At 27.5% G+C, this 22,871-nt stretch overlaps 2 protein-coding genes across 3 annotated transcripts; both read left to right on the plus strand.

Moving 5' to 3' along the window:
- Positions 1-5,099: 5,099 nt before the first annotated feature.
- LOC127251061 (transcription factor LHW-like) lies at positions 5,100-10,839 on the plus strand. 2 transcript variants are annotated; one of them, XM_051274617.1, is made up of 11 exons: positions 5,100-5,307; positions 6,108-6,661; positions 7,035-7,241; positions 7,821-7,908; positions 7,999-8,040; positions 8,154-8,213; positions 8,440-9,648; positions 9,738-9,842; positions 10,024-10,170; positions 10,299-10,424; positions 10,546-10,839. In XM_051274617.1, exons 2-11 carry the CDS (start codon positions 6,564-6,566, stop codon positions 10,603-10,605), a joined length of 2,142 nt encoding a protein of 713 aa, XP_051130574.1. In that variant the 5' UTR covers positions 5,100-5,307; positions 6,108-6,563; the 3' UTR covers positions 10,606-10,839. The 2 variants fall into 2 exon arrangements, with proteins under 2 accessions (XP_051130574.1, XP_051130575.1); XM_051274618.1 differs by lacking the exons at positions 5,100-5,307; positions 6,108-6,661; positions 7,035-7,241; ... (1 more) ...; positions 7,999-8,040; positions 8,154-8,213 and adding an exon at positions 8,229-8,354.
- A 5,437-nt stretch (positions 10,840-16,276) lies between these two features.
- LOC127251047 (zinc finger protein 11-like) lies at positions 16,277-17,448 on the plus strand. Its single transcript, XM_051274603.1, has one exon. The coding sequence runs from the start codon at positions 16,509-16,511 to the stop codon at positions 17,280-17,282; it is 774 nt and encodes a 257-aa protein (XP_051130560.1). The 5' UTR covers positions 16,277-16,508; the 3' UTR covers positions 17,283-17,448.
- Positions 17,449-22,871: the final 5,423 nt, after the last annotated feature.

The raw sequence follows: 22,871 nt of genomic DNA on the forward strand, positions 1-22,871 counted from the left end.
TTCTAATTTTATATTCAAACATGATAACACAAATTTTAATTAGAGTTAAATATAAATCAATTTTTTTTCTTCAATTGATAACATATAATATCATTCTATTATAATTTAAAATCCATTCAAAATCTTTTTATTTGCATTTTTATTTTTAATATTCAAATATTTTTATTTGTTTTCAATAATACAAATATTTTTATCTATATTTAGAATTATATATATTTAGTTTATGTTGATTATAAATAAATATATATTTTTATTTATTTGTATTATTTGAAATTTTATTTTTTACAAAATAATATTGAGTGGATTTATTTATACAATTTTCCACATAATTTTACTATTTCAATTTTTTTTTAAAAAAAAATTAAATCAAACACTTATTATTAATTTATTTTATTACAACAAAATTTCATGTTACATTCAAAACATCAGATTAATACATATTTATAGCACATCAAACAATTATTTCAATTCAAATTATACTATTCAAAATCAAAATAAAAAATCAAAATGCTCTAAGTAACCACACTGATTCATATTACATATATTTTATTAAGATATCATATTTTAAATATTGAAACACATATTTTAAATTTATTTTAATTACACATTAAAATTTTGGAAAAAATTATTTTTGGTCCCAATATAACCAAAATTCATCAATTTTGGTCTTAATATAAAAATATTATCAATTTTAGTCACAATATAACCAAAACTCATCATATTTGGTCTCAGTATAACCAAAACTCATCATATTTGGTCCAAATATAAATAAAACTCATATTTTTGGTCCCAATATAATCAAATCTTATCTTTAATTGGTCTCACCGTCAACAGACCGACAAAAAATGCTGACGTGTACTTGCAAGATTGTGCAATTTTTTCAAATATAAATATAAGATAATGTTTTCACGTCAATATTTTCCGTCGGTTTGTTGACGGTGGAACAGAAAAAAGATAATGTTTGATTATATTGAGACAAAAAATGATGAATTTTGGTTATATTATGACTAAAATTGATAAAAATTTTATAATTGGACAAAAATGATGATTTTTTGTTATATGGGGACTAAAATTAATAAATTTTAGTTATATTGAGACCAAAAATAATTTTTCTCCTTAAAATTTTTATTTTAAAACTATAAAAATATAATAATAAAATAATATCAAAATTTATTGTTGCTAATTAATTAAATATTCTAAAGTGTCTCCTAAATCAAATGAACCATTTGAAATAAGACAAGTGTAATTTTATAAATATATTTTATTATTTGGCTATGTACTACAAATAATCCTACATAATTAAATTTAAATAAAAATGATCACTGCCACTAGATTATAATTATTACAATTAAATTGACGGTTTAAAAATTAATTAGAACCACCTCAGCGTATTTTTTATTTTTATTTTTTTTATTAGTTGAAAATTATTAATAAAAAAAAACATTTATTTATTATTATTTTTTTTTTTTTGTAGAGTGATGTAATGATGGAAAACGAATACTGCTTTATTTTCTCTTCTTATAAATAATGATAATTATTAATGATGTCGATGGCTTTGCTGGGCCAGGCTCCTCTCCTACTTGGCGTACATTATAATCCAACACCACCCAATCATATTCCGCCACGTGTTTTACCAGCATAGTGGTGCATGCACCGCACTGCTTACCCACTTGTCCCTTTAAATTTTATTTATTTATTTATTACTCTGACTTCGATTAATTAATTACTAATTGATGTTTTACTTGCACTTTGTATTATCGACTTGATTTGGATATAAAAAAAATTAAATTAAAAACATATTAGTTGTGATAGTAATGTTTTTATGTATTTAAAATTATAAAAATTTTAGAAGTAAAGCAATGTTTTGATGTGTTAAGTTTTGAATTAATTTAAATAATTGTATGATTAAGGGTGTCTTTTGCTGTAATTTGAATTTAAAATCAATTATTGGTTATGTAGATAAAATAAATAAATAATACGTTCTAAATAGCTTAAGTTTTTAGGTAAAACAATTATTTACATCATTTAATATAATATCATACTTTTAAAAAAAATTAAAAGTATTTATAAATTGTATGAGTGATTTGATTTGGATATTTTGAGTAAAAGTTTACATTGAAATAATTAATTGACCTGATATAATAATAAGGGGTATGTTTGTTTTGTGAAATTGTTAAATTTTTTTTTTTTTTTATTATTTGATAGTATTGAGAATTATGTAAAGAATATAAAAATAATGAATGTATATAAGTATATTATTGTTTTTGAAAAAATATGTAAGAAAAAATTATTAAAAGAACAAAACCAAACTTTTGTATGAAACATGCATAATTAAATACGTATTTATAATCACATCCGTCCCATATCTATATATTCATTTGCTTTTTACACGAAGTTTTAGAAATATTAGTATTATATTGAGATAAAGTAGAAATAAAGTAAAAAGATTAAATTAACCCTATTAGTATTGTATGATATAAATGTAGTGTCATATGTGTAATATATTGTAAATTTGAAGGATATTTGTAATGTTAAGTAGAAAGTACAATTACTAAAAAAGTGAAATAAATAATTTGTTATGAGAAGGATCAAAATGGTAAAATAAATAGATCGTTAAGGGACGGACCGAATATTAACTTTGAACGAAGAAGATATTTTATGTATATTTTAATTTAACACAATTTTTTTTTTTACGTAATAAATAAAATACAAGTATTTTATATATATTTATACTAAAATTCAAGGAAATGTTAGTATAACTTACCTTTCAATGTATAATTATTTTGTAGTTTTTTTTTTTAAAGCCACAAAAACACGTCAATGCACTATTGCACTCTTTATATTTGTTAAAACGACGGCGTTTTGAAGTGGAAAAAGAAAAGGTAAACTGGTAAAGTTATGGTGGAAATTTTGTTCGTTGACTAATGCATCAATAAATATGACGTAGAAATTAATTATTAAAAATTAATGACGATTAGTTCATTATTAATCATTAAATGCAGATATCACTGTTGGTTGGGCGGCGACCAACGGCCCACTCTACTATATTTTATTTTATTTTTTATTTATTAGACTGTGCCAGCATTACGTCAAATATGAAAATGACTGTTTATCAATTTTATTAAATAAAATAGGCAGATGTATGGTAATTCCGATTTTTTTTTTTAAATCTAATTAACTGTAAATTCATAATAATTTAATATCTAAATTAGAAATGAAATGAAATTCGATATTAATTGCTTTCAATAAAATAATAATAATAATACTCAGTCCGGCCCATTAGAAAAGTAACGTCTGTTTTTTGCACGAAATTTTTTGAATATTAATATTATATTAGATTATAGTATAAATGACAAAAATACCTCCATTAGAATGGTGTAATATAAAAGTAATAATATTTATGTAATATATTGTAAATTGAAATGATATTTATTATGTTAAGTAGATGGTATAATTACTAAATTAGGAAATAATAACATTGTTTTGAGACGGACAAAAATAAAAAATAATAACATTTCAATGGAACGGAGGGAGTAATAAAAACCTTCTTTACCAAATTTATTTGATATTCTTATTATGTCAAATATTACTTCCGTAAATTCATAAAGCATATATTTATATTTTGAATTCTTCAATTATAAAATAATTATTTTAAAAATATTTTATTTTCTTTATATTTTCAGTTCACCAAATACTATATCAAATATTAAAAATATATTAAAAAAATATCTAATACTCCATCAGTTCACAAACTAATGTCCTTTTTTCCTATTTGGAACGTCCAACAACTATTTTTTTATTTTTTTTCAAAACACAAATTTTATATTTTTATTCTTTATTTATTTATTACTTTTAATCTCTACCATACACTTAGGAGCAAATTTGTCCATTCATAACAAAAAGACAATCACCTAAAAAATCGGTGCAAATATATTTTAGGACAATAAAAATTGGACAAAGAAAGTATCATAATTTGAAAAAAAATATAATAATAGATGTTTTAAAAATATTTATTACAATAAAATCATAATTCTTTTTAGCAGAAAAGTTATTATATTTGAATTATTACATAAATATTTGAAAAACTTGAATTATTACATAAATATTTGAAAAACTAAAAAAAAAATCTCATTAATTTGTCAGCGGATAGAGAATTAGTTGACTGACTTATATACAATAATCGGAGCGACGACGTCGTTTTGCAGATTAGGTCAATAGTTATATTTTATCGTGGTCGTGATTACTTTAAACTGGACATTTATTATTAGGTGACGCATTATTAATGAAAGAAAAAATTAAAAAAAAAAATTGAAAATTTATCGAAAAGTAAATAAAAATATTCTATCTCCAGTTCCACATATTATGTTACTGTTCCTATCACTTTTTATTTTTGAAAATAACATATTTTTTAATTATATTTTAAATTTATAATTATAGTTATTTTAATTTTAATTAAATTAATTAATTATTTTAATTTTAATTATTTATTAATTATAACATTCCTAATTTTTTTTTTGTCTAAAGTCATTATGATTATTATTATATGTAAAACAAAGGAAATACTCCGTCTACATGAAATAATTATATTTTTTATTTTTGTCTTTTTTATATAATTTATTTTTTTAAAAAATATAATTATATTTTAATTTTTATAATTTATAATTTTTTAATTTTAATTATAATATAATTATTTTTATTATATATTCTTAATTAGTTATTAATTATATTTTATCTAAAATCATGAACTATAGAAATTTCCGTATACGAAGAAATGAAAATAACAATTTATATTTTTCTGTAGATGAAGAGGGTATTTTTTGAATTATAATTTCATAAAATTAAGGTAATTGAATAATGAGAAATTAATTGAATTAAAATAAATTAAAATGAAGTTGGTGGGCCCGGAATCCCACTTCACTCGAGGAATCATTAAATCCAATTTTGGACAGATTTGAAATCCGGATAACGACAAGAATGGAAAGCAAAAGGCCTTCAGCCAATCACTATTCGCCCAGTTTTTGCCTTTTGTTTTTTTGTCGCAATTAATTAATTAATTAATTATATATATATGTATGTATCTATTTATCTATTTATGTGTGTGTAAATTGTAATGCAATGCGACTTAGAGCATTTTTTGTCGAAGTCTAACCACCAAAAAGCGCAAAAGCAAGTCGCTGCTTCGTTCCGTTGAGAGTCTGTGATCGTGCCTAAGTGAGAACGCCAAGATTCTGCGTCGAATTGTTGGAAAATGGAGGCCAATGAGTTCGAACTTTATCACGATTCCGTTATTTGAAGTGTGATTTCAGCGTAAGTTTCATATTTCTTCGTGTTTGACGATGAATTTCGCCTTTTTTTTTTTTGTTTTTATTATAATTAAAATTAGAGTTTTCACGCTTTGTGGTGTCGATGAATGGGGTAAATAGAGAATGCTTTGCCTGTATCGTTTATATATATATATATTGTGGTGGATGTACTTGTGCATTATTATTTATTACTGTTTGATGCATTTATTCCTTGGTGACGTGTTGGTTTGAAGATTTTCAGTGAATATGCAATTGAGATTTGGGGAAAATTTGTTGTCTAGTATTGGCGAGTGAAATTCTGCAATTTTTTGGTGGATGTGCTTTTGACATTTGATTTACTTTTGGTTCAGAACTGAAGCTCTACTGAATTGTTTGATTGAAGTAACCCATTCTGTTCTGATTACTTTATGCTTTTGCCTGTCAAGATAGATACTTTGTAAAAGAGTCCATGATTAAAATTAAGATTTTCCGTTGCTATCATTCGATCAAGGCTTCAATCTATTATTTAAGGTAATGAATATATTTCCATGGTCTTGGTTTCATCATTTGAACATAGGTAGGTATGATTTTTGGAAGAGAATTTTATCACTCTGAATGACTTTATGAAGAAAGGAAGTTTTGTTAGCATAAGCTTCATGTTTCCGAAGAAATTTTCTTAATATTTGTTCTCTGGAAGAGAAAAAGACAGAAACATATACAAACTGATTCCCTGATTTTTAGAATTTGGTTTAAAGTGTAAATACTTTTTTTTTTTTTTCTCTCTCTCTCTCTCTCTAATTCCTTTTTATTTTCTTTCATTTGCAGCTAATTGTGCTAGTACTTTGTGGTTCCAAGTTTTATAGTTTTGCTGGTTCTTAAAACAGAAGCAGATTTCGTGCTAGTCATTATCTTACACAAAAAGCAGTTCTTGGATGCTTTTGGTTGATTGAGTTTGGATCTTGTTACACACCATCAGTTTCTACAAACCAATTGCCGACAAGATCATGGAGATTTCTGGGAAGAAAGCCTATGCTCTGTCCTGCTATTTATTTAGCCTTTAGTAATCTTTACACTGTGCGATCAGCTTTATTCGTAGTGGTAGAAGGGTCTACAATGTTGGAGTTATTGAAACCAATGGAACCACCTATGAAACGGAGAGCTGGTTTATTTATTGTCCAAGCAGGCAGAGGTTCATATCGAGGAAGTTAGTAGTTATTCTGGTTTAATTGGTTGATTATTTGTTTTTATTGGAAAAGTATTTATTTTTATAACCTACAATCGATGGGGACTAGTTTCTTGCGGCCATTCCTGCACAGCCTTTGCTGCAATTCACCTTGGAGTTATGCAGTTTTCTGGAAGCTTGAGCATCAACATGAAACGTAAGTCAACTCTTGACTTACTATTGTTTTTGTCTGTCTCCGTACCTTGGCTGAATATGGTTCATGAAGACTTTCCCATTACAATTCTCAATTCTCTTCTTTTTCATGCTAGGACACTATATTTACCTTCATCACGCATTGGTTCCTCAAAATAAATATTTGAAAACTTCGAATGACTTTGTGTTAGGTGTATCAATATTAGAGAGCAATCTGTTATATATGTATGTGCTTGCATTGGTGGAGTTTATGGGTCACCTCTTGAATCATTACCAGGAAGCATATTTTTGGTGGAACTCTAAGATTTTCCTGCACCATAATAAGATGGTTTCCCCCTCTGATGTGAAATTAAAATAAAATGTTGTTTAAATTTCAGGATTTTGGTATGGGAAGATGGCTTCTGGGATAATCCCAAGCCAAGGTATCCCACAGAAAAACGAATAGAAGGCTTTTACTTGGAAAGATCCAATATGATCAATCCCTCTGGTTTTACTTCAAGTATGCTTGATGAAACTCCAGGTGACTATCCCATTGGATTGGCAGTAGCTGAAATGTCAAGAGCTTCTCATGTAGTCGGAAAGGGGTAGGTTTTTTGTTCATTATTTATAGTAATTTGCAACTAGAATTGATAGGGATGTGGCTGATATCCTTCGTGTTGTGATACTATCTTTTAAGTTTTTAATGTGTTATACTTGTGTCTTAAACTTAGGCTTAGATTATCCTGCGTAATCTTCTTCCTTTTTTTTTTTTTTTTTTCTGTCAAAGTGATGTCAACCAAAGCTTCATTACATCGTGACAAGTTGAATTTGATTATCTTTGATTTGCTTGTCACAAGCCAATGAATTGCCTGACATTACAGACTGAGTTATATATTTGGCTGGGTATTTTTAATTCAAAATATTTATGGAATGTAAACTCAGCTTTGTCATTGCATGCGTAAAAACATGGGAAGCGATGTTTCATGCCTCAATTCAACAGCACGTGGTCTATGGTTGCCATATTGTCTTGTTTACACTTTTTTTATGCTCAGGGAATGATCTTCATGAACATTAGGAGGCAGAGATAGCAAGCACATTCATAATGCAATGCATTGCTTGCCCTAAAAATTAGATAGAGGAACCATATGTCATTTTATAAATTCCTATTGTTCTGCAATGAACAGGATTATTGGCGAAGTGGCATTAACAGGGAATGCTCGCTGGATTTATTCAGACGCCTTAGCAACCAACATATTTGATTTGGTTCCTGAGGTTAGCCTTTTAATACAAATCTGTGATTTTCATTTGCTTTTATGTCAATCATGAAATAAATATTTTTTTGCCCCCTTTGTTTCTCAACAGTGTCCAAGTGAATGGTTGCTTCAATTTGATGCTGGCATTAAGGTATCAAATGACCTATGAATCTTGTGCTTCAATTTCATGCTGGCATTAAGTCTTGTGGGTTGAATAAGAACTATTTAATCAAGGCATAATGATTCGTATCTGTGCTCATGCAGACAATTCTGCTTTTGCCTGTTATTCCATATGGGGTTCTCCAGCTTGGATCAAATGAAATGGTTTGTGTTTCTCTTTCATCAAATGTTTTCTAATTTATGGATGATATATATGATATATCATTCTGTTTCTGTTGTCCAGTTATGGTTCTTTACGATTCAAATTGTATCAGATCAAAACATCGTTTTCTTTCTTTCTTTGAGGTAATTTTTTGTGTAGGTTGGGGAGTAGGAGTAAAATAATCTGCCTTTGCTTTGTTGATCTTTTGGTTTTCTAATGATCAAATAGGTTTTGGAAGATGAAGCATTAATTGCAAATGTCAAAGATAAGTTCGAGTCTCTTAACAAACCAGAAGGAGATGGCTGGAGATATCCAATTCAGCAGTTCCCTTTTGGGTCTACATTCATTGACAACTTAGAGGAACCATCAACTCTTACCTCCGAGATGATACTGGAGGGTCAAAGTGCCATTCATTCTTCGAGGACAAAGGATTGCAACTTAATTGCCAATCATATGATGCCGATGTACATGATTCAAGATTTTTGCAATACATCCATGAGGCAGGGGACAGATACTCTTGGAAATGCTTCTGGATGTGAATATAGTCAGCACTCATTGGGTTTGATTCATGTAGCCGGATCATCGTGTCACCTATCATGTGAAGATTATACATCTTTGATAGCAAAGGATTGCAATGTGGATCCATATTCTGACAATTTTGAAAGGAGGATATATGGGAATATCATGAATGAATTGAAGGACATTCACTTTGATGAAGGTGTTGTAGAATCAATTTCAGTTATCAATGACTTTGATAGTGGTATTTATGACAGTGGAAACAACTTTTTGGGCTTTTCTGAGGACTGTGAGCTTCAAAAAGCAGCTGAAGCAGCTGTAATGGGTAATCCATACGAAGGCACCTATGGAATGGGCATCTCAAGTCATGATGTAGATTACTGGTCAAATGGTAATGTAGAGCCCCAATATACCATGAGCATTTCCGGTGGGGAGTCTGTTGGTTTTCACATGAAAGAACTGGAAGTGGAGCACCTCTTAGAAGCTTTTCTTACGAATTCGAGCAACAGTTCTGATAATCATTCCTCTAATAACTCTGATCTGACTTGTTTTAGCATGCCCTCAGAGAAACATTTGACTTCCTCCAAAAGACGTCGCCAATCAGAAGACAGTGCTTCTTTAGAACACGATAAACTTCCTAGCAACTTCTCTGCATCTGGATTAACTGGCCTTGGAACAATATCTGCATCCAATCTGTCATCTTCGGTATCTTCTTTCAGAAACAATGTTTGTGAGTTGAACGAAAAACCACCACATAGAAAAGGATCCGATTCTCTTAAAGTGGGGAAGCTATCAAGGCCATCATATGCTAATAAGAGACGGTCCCATGCTGGGAATAATCAAAGATCTAGGCCACGAGATAGACAACTGATTCAAGAGCGAATCAAAGAGCTTAGGGAGCTTGTCCCAAACAGTGAGAAGGTAATCACTATATGCCATTTTAAGTATTTTCACTTAATGTATTTTATCTTTTCAGATTGTTATTGATGTATCCTCCATGTTGAATTCAGTGTAGCATTGACGGGCTTCTTGACAAGACTTTACAGCATATGCTTTTCTTAAGAAGCGTAACTGATCAAGCTGATAAGTTGAGACAACAAGAAGATTTTGAAGAGGTATGAGTGTTGCAAAACAAAACCTTTATATTATTCTGGAAGACTACCCCGGGATGTCACAGGGATCTTGTTATTGCTTTCAAAAAATCATGACTGTTATCCGTTCTGATAGAGTCCCCATATTTCTTCGACCGTAGGACAGCTTTTATGGTGGTGCTCATTTTATTGTTTTGCGTCGTAGGAAACTGATCGAAAGACAGAGAGAACAGGTGAAGCCAACTATAGCCATCAGAACGGCACGAGCTGGGCTGTAGAATTAGGAAGTGATCAAAAGTTGTGCCCCATAGTTGTGAAAGATCTTGACCGCCCCGGCCATATGCTTATCGAGGTGTGTTCTAGTGATCATAACCAATAACACCATTCTTGTTATCTTTCGTAAGGCTGGAAAATGAAAGGCATTTTTCCATTTTAGTATTTGATACACTTGCATTAAATTTAATCATGTTGTTTCGCCAGATGCTGTGTAGTGACCACGGTCGCTTTCTGCAAATCGCTGATGTGATTCATCGTTCGCAATTGACTATCCTCAAGGGCGTGATGGAGAAATGCAGTCACAACCCAATGGCCCGCTTTATTGTTGAGGTATCACTTTCGTCTAGTTGCAATTTAATAGTTACATAATTTGAGCATCACAAATTCATTAGTTTCAAACAAGCACGCCTGCAATTGTGTAGCTCATCGACTCACATCCCATTGACTGCAGACTTCTGGAAGCTTCCATCGCCTCGACATATTCTGGCCATTGATGAAACTCTTGCAATGAAGCTAGCAACTCCTCCGATCCCATCCTGGGTACGTCCGTATTTTTACATCCTATCCGGTGTCGATAATCTAGTATTGTACGTGCTGTTGGTTGTGTTATTAAATTGCATAAAATTCTAGAACCAAGAAAACTAAACTACTGATGCTGTTATTGTGTGGTTTGGGTGTAATTAAATCAACAGCTCTAGTTGTATGAACTTCTAGAAATTCTTGATTGATTTTCTTCTCAAAACCATCAATCTTAGCCACATATTTATACATTCATTAGGATAGATGATATGAACTTACCTGTTTCATTATGTGCCGACAAATTCAATCTAATCTCTAAGAATCAATGTGTAAGTGCAGAATTAATTTAAATTTACAGTCCCCACAGAGGGGATATATGAATTTTATACGAGGAGGGTACAATGATAGCTTGTCTAAAATATTCATATAATTATGGGTATATACTGTTTACCTACCTGTCTTTTCATCAGACAAAACAAGATTCGGATTATTTGTTTATTAGATCACAATTTTGAATATGTGACACCTAGAGGCTAAATCAATTACTGTCACATTCATTACATGTACATTATCATATATATCACTGACCCATAAGTCTTGATTAGTTATTATTGAAAATGGATTGATGGATGTGTGTAGTGTTGTTTGTTTCTTGTTTGAGAAAAACAAGAAAAAATGAATTTGAACAGTAGCTAGCTAGAGGGGGTTGAATTGGGTCAACTGGCAGCAGGCATTTTGTTTATTTATTTATTTATTTTTATTCTTACAAGTTGAGAATGAAGACATGCGTGTTCAGTGGAATGTCCTAATGGTGACAATATTCTGTGTACCATATTTTATGTATATATATATATATATAATTAGTATATACATTTGAGGACAGACAGACAGACATTATTGAGAGTTTTATGTATTAGTTTAAGTGTGCAGAAAATTGGGTGTCTCTATTGTGTCTTTTCTTCTGGATTTGCTTTTACGAAATTGACCACTATTTTATTTTGACTTACTCTTAGATATATATGTTGAGATTAATTGTGTCATATTTATGTGTTCCTGTTACTATTTTATTTTTTATTTATATACGAAAGAATTGGTTTCCAAGATTAATTGTTGAGTTTGGTGCCTTATATGTTTTTTTGGAATAATTTATTGCTGATGGTAAATTGTTAAATTGGAATATTTACTGTTTCAGTGGATTTATTTATTTTGAGGGGTTTCTTGTTTTAGTGTTTTTTGTCAGTAGTGATTTTTCTATGTGACTTGTGTCAGTGTTTCTTGTTTTAGTGTTGTATTTTATTGAAGTACTTCCAATCTGTAGAATCTTTCTTACAACTCTTGTGATTATCTCTGTTTCCTTCCAACATTACTATGTATCGAATCTTGGATTAAAAATGGAAATTGAACTAAATTGTACTTTTATAAAAAGGGTTTATATATATATATATATTATATTTTAAATTTATTTCAGAATGGTGCTATTGAAACATACAAAAGATATTTCTGAATTACATGGGAAATACTTTGGACCACATTTATAATATATTGCACAGTATAAGATATCAGTAGAGTGCAAATTTGTCTAATATATTCAAGTACATTGTAAATTTATTGAACCATAAAAAATAATAATGAGATGTTATCTTTTATATTTTGCAATTAACAGCCTTTCATTTTTAATAAAATAATAGGCGTGTTTGTTTTTTGTTTTGTTTCCATTTATATAATACAAATATATATGCATTCTATTATTCTATGATTTGCATTAAATAAATATATATATATTTCTATAAAATACTTAATTTTCAATAATTGTTTTCACTTAAAAATATCAAAATTAAAATAAATTAAGAACACACTTACATTTCATGTATAAATTCATTATATTTAGTTAAAGAGGATTGAATCTCCAAATCAACAAGGCACTAATTTCCTCCATAATTTTTCTTAAATTACAATTGCCAATTAGTAAAAATATACTTTCCATTTCCGCTTAATAATTTTTCATTATCTTTTGGTTTACAATACTTTTTGCATGTAAAGGATTTTTGTCAGTGTATTTTAATTTAATATAATGATATTAACTAACAGCGGTTGCTCATCATAGCAGCAGGAACCGCTCATCATAGCAGCAGGAGAAGAGTAAGCAACAACTATAATTTAAAATAAATTATAGAACTGGCAAAAATTGACCCAATACGACAACTCGATATGACCTAACACGAAATAATTGGATTTGAGTTCAAGATTTCAACCCGATTATATATACGGATTGACACGAATCCGACACGATAATAAACGGGTCGGGTTAGGGTTGAGACTTTCAACTCGAACCCGATACGACAACCTGATTATAATATATTAATATTGATTAATATATTTATTATATATGTAAAATAATTATAATTTACTAATTTTCTCATAAATTAATTTAAACTAAATTCAATTTTAAATAATTCAACCGCTCAAACTAATAAAAACTAACATAACACGACAACACAATAAAAAATTATTTAATTTGAATCAAGAAATTCGACTTAATTATGTATACGAGTCAACACGAGTCAACTCGAACTCAACACGATAATAAACGGGTTGGGTTAGGGTTGAGTAATTTAACCCGTTTAAAGTATTCAACCCGACATGAATTGACCTATTGCCGGCTCTAATTTAAAATGTTATTCATTATTATTTTTACATTTTAATTTTTAAAATTAAAATTAAGTTTAATTTTAAATTTATATTTTTTCTTCTTCGTAATTATCTAATTTAATTTTAAAATTAAAATTTAAACTCTAATCATATATTTTTTTCCTATTTGTTCTTCTTAATCATACATCACTCTATATTTTCAAATTTCATGATCGTTTATACTTCTCTACCTCACACAATGTTGCACTGTGCCCACCAGCTCACACCAAACCGGTCTCACCTTCTCTCTTCTCTCTCTCAGTTTTCGTTTTTTTTAACCTCCAGACAATTTGTTTTTTATCTTCTTTTATTAAATCGACACTGTTCAAACCGTCACGTTCAACGTCTACTTCTGTTTATTAAGTTACTGAAATAAACAAGATAAATATATCTACTTCTGTTTATTTATTATTTGTACCAAATACACCATCAATTAAATAGGATTGCATATTAATATAATATAATATTTTATTTATTTATTTTAATTCAAATATTATTTGCATAACAGCTAAAAATATTCAAAACACAAACAAACATTCATCAAAATCGCTTCAATATATACACGTAATTGGATTTTGATTTGTTCTTCCTTGATTATCATATGTATTATATAATTTAGAATATGAAACCCAATATATTTCTTCCACGTAGATTTTTAATATTAATATTATATTGAATTATAGTAAAAAAACAAAAATACCTCTATTAGTATAGTGTAATATAAAAATAATGATATTTGTATAATATATTGTAAGTTGAAAGTGTATTTATTATGTTAGGTAGGTAGTACAATTACTAAATTAGAAAATGATAACCTTGTTTTGGGACGAATGAAAATAGAAAATGGTAACATTTCAATAAAACGAAGGGAGCATTATTTTTTTATAAAAATTATAATATAAATTAGGCTGTATAAGCCTGAAAAGAATTTGCATGTGCATGGACAGTGGGATGATTCCAACAATTAAGATGATCATATTATCCTCACCAGACTGGAAAATTAATATAATCTGTTAATTATTAATTAAATAATTTCAAGTTAATTTGTCCTTAGGGTAATTAAATTAAATAAAATAATTTTTAATAACATATACATATATATATGTGTTGTATATATCGTCAGCCAACGTGCATGTATATATATATATATATATTAACCTAATCAATTCTCTTGCTAAGCTTTCACTACATTGGAATAACAGAAGAATGTAATTAGAATATTTAAAATTCGAATTAATTTAATTAATATAGTATAAAATGAAATGACTCTAATTATAAATTAAATAATCCATAATTCCACATTTTAATTTATTATGTCAATAACTCCCATGATCTGAATTTCTACAGCAGGGACCCACACGGAACCCACGTTTAGAGGGTGTTTGACAAAGAGTTTTCCGAGAATTTTTAGTTTATTGAACAGTTTTTATCTGTATTAGAATGTCCTCAATTGTTATTTTACGTATAAACAGCTAATATCAAACTGTTGTTTTACCAAATATTTTCATACAAATTAAATAGCTAATCATATCAGATAGTAAAACCAGCTAATGAATTAGCTAACAACTATCAACTAGTTGAATCAGCTAACAGCTAACAACTAATTATCAAACACGCCATAACCAAATTCCAAGTTCTAAACACCGCTTATATACACATTTTTTTTTTTTATATTATTCATAAACAATGATATATAGTCACTCGATCGCCTTTAAGGTCACATTTATCTTTTGCGTAATTGTATTTAACATTTAAAATATTCTTATATTTATATAATTTTTGTACAAATGTCATTTTATTAGTATTATAAGACACCAATAGAAGTATTTATGTAATTTTTTCTTAATTTGTACTACTTTTGGATATAATAATTAATATTAAAAAATTAATACGCAAAAAGTAAATGAGATCCTTAGAGACGGATATAGATAGTATAATTTTTTTCATAAAATATCATATCTTATATCAACCTTGTTCTAAAACTTTTCATTAAACACGCGTCTTTTTTTAGAAGAAAATAAAAAAAAAAATTTATATGAAAAAGCATACTCACTTGTCTCTCAAATTTGTGCTTAAAACTTTTCGACACAAGTTAATTTAATGTAATGAAGTTTTGATTGAGATATATATATATATTTGTTATTTTTTGATTTTATAATAAGAAAATTATAAAAAATAGAACAAAATTGTACTAAATAAAAAATAATAATAATATTTTTTAAGAGAAACAAGAAAATAAAAAAGAGCACATTTATAAAAGACAGAAAAGAATATTTTCTACTCACTTTTAACTATTTAAAAATTATGTATACACATTTAATAAATTTATATATATATATTATAGAATAAATATGTTTAATAAATTTATATCATTAAATATATAGTATTTTATCTTCACTTTTTTTTTTTAAAAAAAATCCAGAATTCTAAAAGCATATCCCTTTACTGTATGAGTTTTAAGTTTTAAGAATAATAAAAAATTTGAATTGAATTAATGTTTAAATTTAAGTGTGTTTGGTTTTGATTTAAGTTTGAGACTTTATTTTGAATTTTTTTAAAAAATATATATTTTGATGTAATATTTTAGAAAATAAGATAATGTAATATTTTTATTATGAATCCAACATAATAGCAAATAGATTTTGGTTTGACTAATAAGTAAACATATCCTACCCATTTTTTAAGTAATAATAATAATAATAATAATAATAATAATAAAGGACTAATAGATAGTGCAAAAATAAATCCAAACCCTTAAAAAAATAAAAATAAAAATAAAAATAAAAATAAAAATAGTCCACTTACTTTCAAAATAAATCTAAATACAATCCTCCCCTAATTCAAAAACAAATAAAAAAATAAAATAAGATAAAATAGTGAATTAATGTGTCCAAATTAAGACAAATAAAAAAACCCTACTAACAAACAAATATTAGCTGCATGAAAACAGGAAAACTTAGAATAGAACACCTCATTTCATTTTCAATTTTCTTTCCTACATCGATCTTCTCATCTCTCTCATGGATTCGAGCACTGTGAATTAACTCATCCCCCTCATTAATCCAGACGTCGACACCTCGCCAAACATCCCTTCATCGAAATCGATCGATCATCGATCCTCTTATAACAAACCCTAGAATTACCCCCAAATTCCAGTTAGGTTTTCTTTAAATCAATCAATTTCTGCAGTTCAATTACTCGATTGAAATGGAGCAAACGAAGCAATGGATTTGGGGAAATTCCAGAAACCCTAATTTCAGCCCTCTTATTTCAGCCCCAGCCATGAATTCTTCTTCTTACAGCGATTCCAATTGGGAAGAACAGGCGTTTGCAGAAGATGCAGCAGGAGCTCTCGGAGGATGCGTATGGCCGCCCAGATCTTATTCTTGCAGCTTCTGCAGAAGGGAATTTAGGTCTGCTCAAGCTTTGGGAGGCCATATGAATGTCCATAGAAGAGATAGAGCTCGATTGAAGCAATCATCATCATCGTCATCATCTCCAGTTCTTGAATCTGATCATCACCATCTTCATCGTCTTCGTCGACCTCAGATTTCGAATCCTTACTCTTCTGAACATATAGCTGCTTTCTTGTACAACACGCCTCTTAATTCCGATTATTCGACGCCGCTGAAATCGCCTCCACTCCGGCGAGTAATTAGGGTTTCTTCGTCTCCTCCTCCGGTCGGGAATGGCGATAAGGGCTTGAAAATTTCGTCGTTTTCGGAGAAAATCGATCGTTGTTTTGTTGTCGATTCGATCAAGAAACCCTCGATGGACTTGAATTTAGTGGTGTGTAGAAAGCGCGCGAATATGGAGAGTGATCGCGGGGAAGAAGATAGTTGCAAGAGGAGGAAAATTGAGGGGAAAGACTCGGGTTTGGATCGATATCGATTGGAGGAGGTTTCGAAATCGTGTTCGGGTTCCATTTCGGGGGAAGTTTTGGATCTTGAATTGAGGCTTGGGAATGGTCTACAAAGGTGAAAGTTAATTTAACTTTGGAAGAATTGGAAAAAAAAAAAAATTGTTACTTTGATTTGGTGTTTGTGTGTGTTTCTAATTATCTCAACACAAATGAATTCCTCTTTTGTTTTTATTTTTTTAGTTGTTATGGTTAGAATTGAAGATCATGAAGCCTCCATGATCATTTTATGGAAGATTATTGTTAGTGTTATATATATATATATATATATAAATGACGAATTTTCTTGTTCATATCTTCAATTTGTGTAAGTAAATGATTTACTAGTGTGTATATATATGTGTGTTCAAAATAGTGTTTGAGATTAATTTACAAGTTGAGGGGTTTTTTTTTTTTTTTTTACCATCAGAACTCAAATTTTTATAATTCGGATTCTATATTTTTAGAAAAAAAATATTTCATCGGTCCCATATTAGTATTATATTGAGATGTAGTAGTAATAAAGTAGAAATGACTAAAGTATTGTGCGATATAAATGTAATGACATCTGTATAATATATTATAAGTTGTAAAAGTATTTGTAGTGTTAGGTAGATAATACAACTACTAAAAAAGGAAATGAATACTTTATTAAGAGACTGGACTAAAATAAAAAAATAAATAATTAGTTATGAAATGGAAGAAGTATATTTTTTTTCTTCTCACAAAATATTTCAATGATATATTATTTTAATATCCATCCAAACTAATTTTTTCTCAGACTCACCAAAAGAAACACATAGCCATCTTAGAAGAAGATATATATGTAGAGAGAGATAATTAATAAGGATCTATAAATTGTAATTTTTATTTTTTTTTACTATATATGAGTGAGAAAGAAATACAAATAAATCATATATATGGCAATCTCAAGTAGGTACATATACAACACAACATGGATTCCCTTTTTCTTTATTTTGTTATTATTATTATTATAATATTAATTTATCATATTTGGTTCCTTCATTCATTTATAGCTTATTATGTTAATTATTCTTCAATTATAAATTCCCAATATGATGATATCCTTCCAAAAATTGGCACCAACTACAAAGAGAATCAGTGGATTTAAGTATTCCTATATATATATATATATAATTATTTTATTTATTTTTTTTGTATTAATTCAGAGAGAATAATATTATCACTCACACTTTACTATGCTTCTTTTGTTTCTTCCTCTGTACACACTTCACATCCATATCATATATATATATATATATATAATACTGCAGTTTTCAGTTTCCATTATTGAATATATATATATATAGTTCTTAGTAACTAATTAACTCAGAAAGAATAAAGAATATTTGGTATTCCTCATCAAACCCTATCTCTCTCTATATCTAAACCCAACCCCAATATTAATTAATTTATTTATTAATAATTAATTAATTAATTGCAATATACTATAAAAATACAAACCACAAACCCTAGCTACGGTTTGTTTCTCATACAAAATGATAATAATTCTTGAGTTGGTTAATGATATTATTATTTTTTTTTCTTTGAAGTTTGGTTTTAATACTTGTTTAGATGTAATATATTTTGTTAGAAAGAATAATGAGAATCATAAAAATTAAATAAATATAAATATAAAGATATTTGTAATATGTTGTTGAGTCTGTATATTAAAAATAGAAATAAATTCTTTGTAAATAATTGGGATTTACTAATTTCCATGCACAATATATATATATATATATACATATCAATTATATTTTCATAAACATTTTGTTCAATATATTCTTATATATTACTTACTCATCACAGGTAAAATACTGTCTTATTTAATATTTTTCTATTTTGGTATTTTTTTCACATATTCTGCAATATTTTTAAAATATAAAATAATTAATACAATTTATTTCATCACACTATTCAAATAAAAAAATAAATATACAAATTTATATCTCATCACATCACATAATTTTCATTTTATTCTACCCAACTAAATTCTCGAAATTCAAATATTACTTCTTATATAAGCCGGGGAGTAATATTCTAAAATTTTAAAAATAAAGGGATACATAAATTCTAACTAATACTTCATCTGTCTCTTGACAATTTATCTATATTTATATTTTGGCTTGTCTCATAACAAAGTATTCATTTCTTTTTCTTTTTTTTAGTAATTGTACTATCTACTTAACATTACAAATACCCTTTCAATTTACATTATATTACACAAATGTCATCACCTTTATATTATACAATATTAATATTAATATGATTAATTTAATTTTTTACCTTTATTTCTACTTTATCCCAATATAATATTAATATTTCTAAAATTCCGTGTAAAAAGTAAATAAATACTCCCTCCGTCCCTTAACAATCTATCCATTTTTCTATTTTGGTCCGTCCCATAACAAAGTATTTGTTTCTTTTTTTTTAGTAATTGTACTATCTACCTAACATTACAAATAGCCTTCTAATTTACAATATATTACACAAATATCATTACCTTTATATCATATAATACTAATAAAGTTAATTTAGTCTTTTTACCTTTATTTTTACTTTATCCCAATATAATACTAATATTTCTAAAACTCCGTACAAAAAGCAAATGGATATATAAATATGAGACGAAGGAGTATACTGAGAGCGTATTTGCACTACCTTAATATGTCTCATTGACATTAATTACCTCGAAACGCACACATATATACATATACATATCTATATCGATGCCTATATATGTATCATCACTTTGATTTTGTTGAAATTTAATTTCGCCCCACATAAATAAATAAAATAAAATAAAAGCGAAATTAAAGAGGTAGGGTTTTAATTTTAAAGTAATTGAGAATTGTCTGTCCTCTTAAAGTAAAGAATGCAAAAAATGGTTCTGATCCAAGGCAGAGAGATTTTAAGTCCTTATTATTATTATTTTTATTTTTGTAATAAAAGAGATCTCAGAACCACATGGGAGTATCAGATCCATGTCTCTTTCCAACCTATTAATTTATAAGTATTTATTTATTTATTATTAAAAATTTTATTTAATGCAGTGAAAGGGAATGGTAAGATTATAAATTATAAACTGAAGAGTATTTTCCAAATTCCAAGATATTCAATTCATTAAAGTATGAAAGAAACCTACAGGAATTATTACTATTATCATTTGATTCCATAATTTAATTTAATTTAATACTAGTCTTTCCTTCTCAAGGGTCTTTTTTAAAAAATAATTAATTAATAAATAAATAAATAAATAATAAAAATCACAGGACTAACTAGTTAAGATTTTACTATTAAAAAAAAATACTATATCAAATAGTTTTTTTTTTTCTACTAAATTTTACATTTGTGCTATTTTCATATTGAATGAGTGATCCTTATATTTTAATCCAAATGATAATATGCCGATTTATAAAAATGTTTAAATAAATGGGCCAATGTTTTTATTTTGGGCTAAAATTATTTTTCATCCTGGCCCACAATTTTTTTTATTGTACATAAACCCATATTGTGTAAATACTTTATTATATAATTGATAAAATTATTATTATTATTATGAAATATCATTATCTTTATTATAGGTGTATTTTTGTATTTTTTATATTGTACTTATATACAAATATAATTATAATATTAAAAAATTTATGTATAAAAAGTAAATGAATAATTAGTTTCGAAATAGAAAGAAATACACAATTCCTCCCTTAATAATTTATCCATTTTTTTATTTTGGTCTGTCCAATTATACAATCTAACTAACATTGCAAATATCCTTTCAATTTACAATATATTACATAAATATCATTACCTTTATATCATACAATACTAATATGATTAATTTAGTCTTTTTACTTCTATTTCTACTCTATCCTAATATAATACTAATATTTATATAGATGTGAAACTGAAGGAAGGACTATTATTTAAATAAAAACTTTAATTGAAATCAATACTAAATCAAAAAATATATACTATTTATTCTTTGAAAATATTTGAAAAATAATATTGCCTTCTGTCCACTGAAATTGATCTCACTTCATTTGTAAAAATACTTAAGAAATAAAAACAATTATTTCAAACTAAAATATTTTAACAATTCTCAACACACTTTTACCAATATCTAAAATAGCAAACGACCAATAGCGTTGACGTTTGCATTAATTGGGTGTCAATGCAGGCACGCGCGCATTAATTAATTAATAGTACATAATAAATGAAACCACACCTGGGCTTGGTCGGATTTATCAACTCCAAATTATTAGCACGCTTCCTTTTGACCTAATACCATAATTAATTCCATTGCACTTTCCCTTTCTTTCATTTTTTTTTTTAAAAAATAAATAAATTGATCGATTAACCATATTTACGAACATGCTACATTTACTTAGACAGTCAATATATTAAAAATATATATCCGCAAACAGGTAGTGATTCGAACTCGAAATTTAAGGCTTTGATACCTTGTCGGATACACAGAATTATCATCTCACTAAATTAAAAGTTTAAATTATTAAAAAAATGATCATTAATACTCCCTCCGTCTCATTAATAAGTATCCAATTACTTTTTACGCGTAGTTTTATATATATTAGTATTATATTGAGATATAATAGGAATAAAGTTGAAATGACTAAAATAACCTTGTTAGTTTGTGTGATATAAAGGTACTGACATTTGTGTAATATATTGTAAGTTGTAAGGGTATTTGTAATGTTAAGCAGATAGTACAGTTACTAAAAAAAAAAAAAAAAAGAAAATATATACTTTGTTATGGGACGGACTAAAATGAAAAAATAGATACTTTGTTATGGGACGAAGGGAGTATATTTATCCAACCAGAATCACCAACATCAATATAATATTGAAAATTATAAATTAAAAATATATATAATTATTTATTATTATTATTATATGCTACCATGCATTTTTGGCTTTTTGCTATTAGTATACTTATATTTTATATCAGTTCGTCCCACTTAATTTGTTCGCTCTTTTTATTTTCGTCCGCCTCATATTATTTTTTCTTTTTTTCTTAAAAAAATATAATTATACACTTTAATCACATTTTAAAATTCATAATTTATAAACTTTTTATTTTAATTAAATTATTTAGTTATCTTAATCTTAATTTATAATTATTTTTATTAAATCATAATTATTTTCACTAATATATTTTTTTAATTATTTATTAATGACACAATACCTAATTATCTGTATCTTAAACTAAATAACTAAATAAAACAATATAGCTTGGACCAAGGAGTAACATATATATATATATATATTATTGTAATGTATTGTTCTTTTATATTTTATGTATTAATTAATCCACGCCAACACCATAGCAGCCTCTACAAATAAAACATACAAACAAATCCTCAATTCAGTGTCCAAATCATTACAAATCTTCGATCAATAACAATAATTTCAGAAAGTCTATGGACAGCAGCAGCAGATTTTCACTTATGAAGATTATGTTTCCATTTCCATGGAACACCAACCTTAACGGCGACGAAGATCGAAATCTTGCCCGAAAGACAACAACGACAACGACGACGAAGAAGAAGACAATAACGACCGCCTGCATTAATTACAGATGCAGTTTCTGCCGGCGACGGTTTCCGAACGCGCAGGCCCTCGGCGGA

The sequence above is a fragment of the Andrographis paniculata genome, unplaced genomic scaffold (genome assembly GCF_009805555.1).
Source record: "Andrographis paniculata isolate CXL003 unplaced genomic scaffold, ASM980555v1 Contig38END, whole genome shotgun sequence".
In the NCBI taxonomy this organism is placed as follows: Eukaryota; Viridiplantae; Streptophyta; class Magnoliopsida; order Lamiales; family Acanthaceae; genus Andrographis; species Andrographis paniculata.

Coding starts and splice junctions, on each gene's coding strand:
- LOC127251061 (XM_051274617.1), top strand. CDS start 6,564: ATGGGGACTAGTTTCTTGCGGCCATTCCTGCACAGCCTTTGCTGCAAT. Junction 9,649..9,737: donor TTGTCCCAAACAGTGAGAAG/GTAATCACTATA, acceptor TGTTGAATTCAG/TGTAGCATTGACGGGCTTCT. Junction 10,171..10,298: donor CCGGCCATATGCTTATCGAG/GTGTGTTCTAGT, acceptor TTGTTTCGCCAG/ATGCTGTGTAGTGACCACGG.
- LOC127251047 (XM_051274603.1), top strand. CDS start 16,509: ATGGAGCAAACGAAGCAATGGATTTGGGGAAATTCCAGAAACCCTAAT.